General features: G+C 36.9%; 1 protein-coding gene across 1 annotated transcript in view; it reads left to right on the top strand.

Moving 5' to 3' along the window:
- Positions 1–6,760, top strand: part of BIRC6 (baculoviral IAP repeat containing 6) — a 180,083-nt gene that overhangs the window by 53,468 nt on the left and 119,855 nt on the right. The window contains exons 22-29 of the mRNA XM_029086930.1: positions 1,603–1,736; positions 2,339–2,485; positions 3,035–3,222; positions 3,884–4,198; positions 4,647–4,746; positions 5,217–5,431; positions 5,601–5,809; positions 6,116–6,462. Coding sequence (XP_028942763.1) covers positions 1,603–1,736; positions 2,339–2,485; positions 3,035–3,222; positions 3,884–4,198; positions 4,647–4,746; positions 5,217–5,431; positions 5,601–5,809; positions 6,116–6,462 — 1,655 coding nt within the window. The remainder of the gene's footprint in view (positions 1–1,602; positions 1,737–2,338; positions 2,486–3,034; positions 3,223–3,883; positions 4,199–4,646; positions 4,747–5,216; positions 5,432–5,600; positions 5,810–6,115; positions 6,463–6,760) is intronic.

The following is a 6,760-nucleotide window of genomic DNA, read 5'->3' as shown; positions in this document are numbered from 1 at the left end:
CAGCAAAGGGCACTGTGCTTATTGAAATAAATCTGGGTTCAACAGAATATATTTAACTCACTGCAATACATTCAAATTCTGGTCCTACTCTACAAAGCTCTTGTCATCCCTTTTTAGTTTTTATCACCTGCTTACTTAATAAATCAAACTCTTCACTGAAATCGTGCAAGTAATCAGTGTTAACGTTGAGCTGACCTAATTTATTGAGTTTCTAAATCTGAGGTCTAAAACAGGCTGTGAAGGTACCCTACTGAATTTTGTCTGAGCATTTTTGCGTGTTTTAGTAACCACTTTACAGTAGCCTACTGTCTTGCTTTGCTTGTGAAAAAAGGTCATGCAGCGAGCATATCAGTCTTGCTAGATGTGCAATCTGCACTGTTTCTGTGTAGTACATGCTTGTAGAGAGCACCCTAGATTCGTCTAATATGTGTTGTTCTTAGTATAAAGCTGTCATCTTAAATTTGCTACCTTGTAAGTGCTTATAAGTAACTTAGTCCTGCGTGGCAAAAAGCATTGAGCCCAGCCAATGTGGAAGCATTTTAACATGTAGAGTCTAGAACCTGTTCTGTCTTGTTGCTGCTGCTGTAGTACTCATGTAGACATTTATCCTTTTATGACTACTTGATCAAAAAAACCCATTTAAACACTCCAGCGTTCTCAGCATTTCTTGTGGGGGGCTTTTCTTGACTGCTAAAGAAAAGAGAAGCTGCTCAGAGGCAGAGAGAAGAGGGGTTGGAGGAGCTTCCTGTCACTGCTGGTGTGTTCATGGAAATACTTTATATTTGTTCTGGCTCTTGCCAGTAGTCAGTGTGCAGTGTTATATGTTTCTCACTTCTGTGCCTTCACAGATGCATTTTTTCTCTCTACTGCTGCTTAATAATTTGACCTGATTTCCTTTTTTTCTCCTCTTGTCAGTTGCCAGTAATAGATATTGGTAGCAAAACACCCAAACCACCACTGATTTTATTATTACTTTGAATTTTCCTTTTACTTGGCTTATAAAACTCTAAGTGATTTGGGACCACCTGGTTACCTGAGTGATTGTAGTATTTTTTCCCCTGCAGTACTGCCAGAGTAGGAGGTATGAGATTTTCTTCTGTTGAGATATTTAAAGTATTGGCAAGTGTTGATTGTTGTCCCTAGCACCATTTCCTTTTTTCCTTTTACTTCAGCTGGAAGAACAAGCTGAAGTGGAATTTCTTTTGCTGTTTTGGAAAACAGTACTGTGTTTTTATTGACTTCAGATAAATGGCTGATTTACCATGTGCAGGCATGTTTATTGCTGTGGCTAATTGTCTAAGGCTTGTAGTTCTAGTTTCCATGACTGAGTGTCATGTTTCCAGGACAGTATTAAATTTTCAAAACCATTTAGTAACAAAGAGTTTACTTATAATACATCATAAGCTGTTTGAAAAGATCAACTAATAAATGACTTTAATTAAATATAAGTAAATGGTAATTTCTGAGATATGTCTACTGAATGAGAAGAGTAGTTTGAAATATAGTAAATCCTGATTATGACATACTTGGCCTTTTTCTGTAAATAATTTTACATAAATTCTTATTGTTTGAATAGTTCTGTTTGTCTTATTCCATTTGCAGATATGGATTATATAGTTCGCCTTTTGATCCAGTTCTGTTTGATTTGGAAATAAGTGGCTCTTCTTGTAAAAGTGTATACAACAGCAGCATTGGAGTACAGTCAGATGAAATAGATTTGTCTGATGTTCTGTCAGGTGCGTATGTTTAACAGTAACCTATTGTGGAAGAATAGGTAATTCTCTCTCTTACGCTGTTTTCCTTTAGTGAAGATGTGGTTTTATACTTTCAATCTGTTCTATAGCTGTCCATAATGAAGTTCAGTATGTTCTCGTGCTTCGTGAGATCTCTTAGATTAAACAGAATCATTCCCTGGGTATGAGTTATCTAGGAAGCCTCTGTCACTGCTATTGAGCGGCTTCTTTGAGATATGTTACTATTAATTTACACTAGCAACCATCTCAAAAGCAGAAACCTAAATAGATTTTTCTGAAATTGGGAAGCAGCCATATGGCACTCCTCTACTGAAATGGTACAGATTTAATGAGATACTTTTTTCTGTTTCCCTTAGAAGCATATTTGCATCTGTCCTTTCGGGTTAGTTCATAAGTGAATCTTAAGGCCATGGAATGTCCTAAAAATGAAGCAGTTTTTACCTGTCAGGAAATTCTTTTCATAGCAAGCATATTGATCAGTCATAGGGACTCCTTTCCTTTTCTTGTTTGCTCTTGTCCATGACTTGAAATGTTGCTATCAGGAAAATATTAGCTGATTGTGCAGATACGTATTTCTCTTTCAGGAAATGGGAAAATAAGTAGTTGTGCAGCTGCTGAAGGTAGTTTTACTTCCCTTACCGGACTTCTGGAAGTTGAACCTCTGCACTTTACCTGTGTTTCAACTAGTGATGGAACTAGAATAGAAAGGGACGATGCAAGTACGTTTACTGGTATATACAATTTTTCATTTTTTCTACATAGCATAGTTCCACAATACGATATTTTTAATTGGACATAATGAGCACTGTTTGACAAACTTATAACCTGCAGTTTTATAATATTTAAATGTGGATGGGGTTTGTTTTTTTTTTTTAAATAGTTACTATATGGGAAGTTAAACTTCTTAGAGCTTAACAAACAAACCAGATTCCAAATTTACGAATTGGAATCAACTTGTTGCTGTCACAGAGTATAACATCCAAGCTTGCATCTTTACCTTGCAGCCTTATGTGGCAAAAGAATTCCAGGGCATTAGGTGGCTCTTCTGTAATGAAAACATGGCATGTACGCTGAGTGTGCATAGTCTATAAACCATCTACTTTGTAATTCAAAATTATGTTACTTTGTAGTGAGAACTGGGTAAAACAAGATATGTCTCTCTGTTTTTACATTGCTTTTAACAATTAGTAAAGAATTAAATTAAAGGTGTGTTTTATCATTTCTTTTCTACATACATGTTTTTGTTTTGTTTCTTTTTTTGTTTGTTTGTTTCATGCCAGTGAGTACCTTTGGGGTTACCCCAGCAGTTGGTGGCCTCTCTTCTGGAACGGTTGGGGAAGCCTCGACAGCACTGAGTTCAGCAGCCCAGGTAGCTTTGCAGTCTCTCTCTCATGCAATGGCCTCAGCCGAGCAACAGCTCCAGGTGCTGCAAGAGAAACAGCAGCAGCTTTTGAAGCTTCAGCAACAGGTTGGAGGCTATTTGGCTGTTTTTTAATGCTGTCTCTAGACTTCAAAAGCTGAGAAAGTAGTTGCAGAGCTAGTAATTTTTTATGTTTTTTATTTTATTTTTTTTACATTTCCTTCCATAGTGTGTTTGAGGAAAGAACAGCTCTTCCACTGAGGATCACTCTTTTTAAGCAAAATGAGTCTGAGTCTCCCCATACTGCTTTGGTTTTTCAGACTTGTTTTTTGTGTATTTTGAGGGTGGGTTGGGAGTTTGTAATAAACACTAAGTCTTAATCCATGTCAGTCTGAAATTGAAAAAGCCCACTGATATGAAAAGCACAATTGCCAACATAAGGAAGAGAGTCATAAAGCCACTGTCAATATGAAGCTTGGCTGTGTTGACTCAACTTTGCTGTTCAGTTGTAGGATTTTTTATTATTTTTTAAATTATTTTTTAATTACTCCAATTAATTCCTTATTCATTTTTCACAGCAAGTGAGGTCAAATTGAATAGAGTTTCATTTTTCAGCTTATAGTTGGACATCTAACATGCCTATGTTAAAGGTAGCTTGGATTTTTTAAATCTAGTTTTATAAAGAAAGTTGAACTTTTAAGTTCAATACTACTACTGTGTTCACAAGCAGTATTATTGGCTACATACACTGCTTTCATTTTCCCCACAGAAGGCTAAGCTGGAAGCAAAACTGCATCAGACAACAGCAGCAGCGGCAGCAGCAGCATCGGCAGTTGGTCCTGTTCACAACTCTGTGCCTTCTAATCCAGTAGCAGCCCCAGGGTTCTTCATCCATCCTTCAGATGTCATTCCACCCACACCAAAAACAACTCCTCTATTCATGACTCCACCTTTGACTCCACCTAATGAGGCAGTTTCTGCTGTTATTAATGCAGAGCTTGCTCAGCTTTTCCCTGGTTCAGTCATTGATCCCCCAACAGTTAACCTTGCAGCACATAACAAAAATACAAGCAAGTCTAGAACGGTAACTATTTTTTTTGGTTGGTTGGTTGTTTTTTTTTGGTTGTTTTTTTCCTGACAGAAACAAGATGCTATAAGCCTCATCAGGATCTAATTTATACTTGAGTGCTAGTAAATGTCTGTTTATTTGGATGAGGTGTGAGAACTATATCACTAAATTTAGACTGTATGAAAAGGAAGTCTTATGAAAGCAAGAAAAAGTTGTTATAGTACTTCAAATGGTTTCTTTTAGTTGGAGCTAACTTAATTCTGTAAGAAGTTATTAATGCTTTGAACTTAGTAGTTAATATATTTTGATGGTTCATGCTCATATCTAAATGTAATGAGGTCTTGTCAAAATTGTGCATCTTTAAATCACAGGAAGTTTTCTTAGAGTCTTTTCTAAAGAACAGAGTGTTATAAATGCTTAGATTTTAATGACTTAATTTTGCTGATGTTTTCCCACTCCTCAGAATCCACTTGGATCTGGTCTTGCTCTTGCAATATCTCACGCTTCACATTTTCTTCAACCTCCACCTCATCAGTCAATTATTATAGAGCGAATGCACTCAGGTAAAACCAAAATTCCTAATAATAATAATTTTGACACATTTTTTTTAATAAGAAAGAAGTGGAATATTTTCCAAGGTCTTAAGTAAGTTGCTTAGCTGGATTCTCACTTGGCTTTACAAAGAAAAGACATTTCTCAATTTGCATTTCTGTTGTATCTGGAAGTTTAAGACCCAGCATTCAGTGATGTTTATCAAGTTGAAAAATCCTGGGGGCTGGGGGAGTATGTTTGGTCTCTGGACAGAGCACATGTTCTGAAATCATGCATGAAAAGCAACTAAGTTGAAGCCAAAATTTTCTTTTCAAAGAGTGCAAGCTGTAGTGAGAGATTCTGAGATTGTGCAGCTATTTTTAACCTCAAATATACACATTTTGAACAATATAAAAACAATGGCTTTGTTGTTTGAGAAGTAACATCTCTTTGCTGGTTATCATGCACTGGCATTTTAGGCAATCCTGTGTTTGTCCCCTAGGAGCAAGAAGATTCGTGACCTTAGATTTTGGAAGACCTATATTGCTGACGGATGTATTGATTCCCACTTGTGGAGATTTGGCTTCCTTATCAATTGACATCTGGACTTTAGGAGAAGAAGTGGATGGAAGGCGACTGGTAGTGGCTACTGACATTAGCACACATTCACTTATTTTACATGACTTGTTGCCACCCCCAGTTTGCAGGTTTATGAAGGTAAAAGGAGACAGACAGGATACTCTCTTTGTTAGTATGTGAATTTTCTCTTAAGGTCTCTTCAGACCAAACTTTAGTTTGCTATAAATTTTTTGTGAACTTTTGACTTAGTGTTTGTTTTGCCAATTTTGAGACAATTGTGTTACAGTATAGTTGTGTTCTCTTTCAGATCACTGTTATTGGTCGATATGGTAGCACAAATGCTAGAGCAAAAATCCCATTAGGATTTTATTATGGCCATACCTATATCTTACCCTTTGAAAATGAGTTGAAACTAATGCATGATCCCCTCAGAGGAGAAGGTGAAGCTGCAAATCAGCCAGAAATTGACCAACATTTGGCAATGATGGTTGCATTGCAAGAAGACATACAATGCAGGTTAGAAGAAAAAACTGTGTACTTACTAGTTATTTTAACTTAAAACACTGGGATATCTTAATGTTATAGATTTATTTTTTCTTACCATGATTTTCTTCAGAACAAAGAAAACTCTGCCTTTGTTGTAGAGTTGTTACAGCGAATATCTTAATAGCAGTAACAAAGACTACACTGTATTTTCTTTCAATATCTGTTTTAATAGTGCATTCAAAATGGACCAGAAGTTGTCTTCTGACAGGGTGACTGTCAAATGTATTGCCATTTGTTAACATCTGTTGAATTGTGTGTTGGAATGTTTTTCTTCAGGTACAATTTGGCCTGTCATCGGTTAGAAATCCTTCTGCAAAGTATTGACCTGCCACCACTGAATAGTGCTAACAATGCCCAGTACTTTTTACGAAAACCAGACAAGGCAGTAGAAGAAGACAGCAGAGTATTTTCTGCTTACCAGGACTGCATTCAGCTGCAGCTTCAACTCAACTTGGCTCACCATGCTGTTCAGAGGCTCAAAGTAGCTTTAGGTGCGAGCAGGAAAACGCTGAAGGATCAATCTGATCCGAAAGAGTTGATTCAGATGTCGTCCACAGAACAGTTACGCACCATCATTAGATATTTACTGGATACTTTGCTTAGTTTGCTTCATTCTTCCAATGGTTAGTATTTTCTGAGGTTTTAATATTTTTGTCATGATTATAGAAACAATTTGCAAGTGTTTCTATTTCTTGATCTATACTTTCTCAGCACAAAGCTTTTAAACTATGTTCAGATATGTTTTACTTCGATTTTAGTAGCTGGTAACATACAGTGAAAAGTTTCACCAGTGGCACCACGCTGACCTAACCACTTCTTGCTCCCAAAAAGGATAGGAGAGCAGGTCGAAGTCCTTCTCCCTTTTTCCGAGTCCTGCTTATTCCTTTGTTCAGATACTCATCTGATCCCTCTGTGGGCTGT

This window comes from Antrostomus carolinensis, unplaced genomic scaffold, assembly GCF_000700745.2.
Source record: "Antrostomus carolinensis isolate BGI_N321 unplaced genomic scaffold, ASM70074v2 scaffold2889, whole genome shotgun sequence".
In the NCBI taxonomy this organism is placed as follows: domain Eukaryota; kingdom Metazoa; phylum Chordata; class Aves; order Caprimulgiformes; family Caprimulgidae; genus Antrostomus; species Antrostomus carolinensis.
Note: the sequence above shows the minus strand (reverse complement) of the source record. Positions and strands in the feature narration are given on the sequence as shown.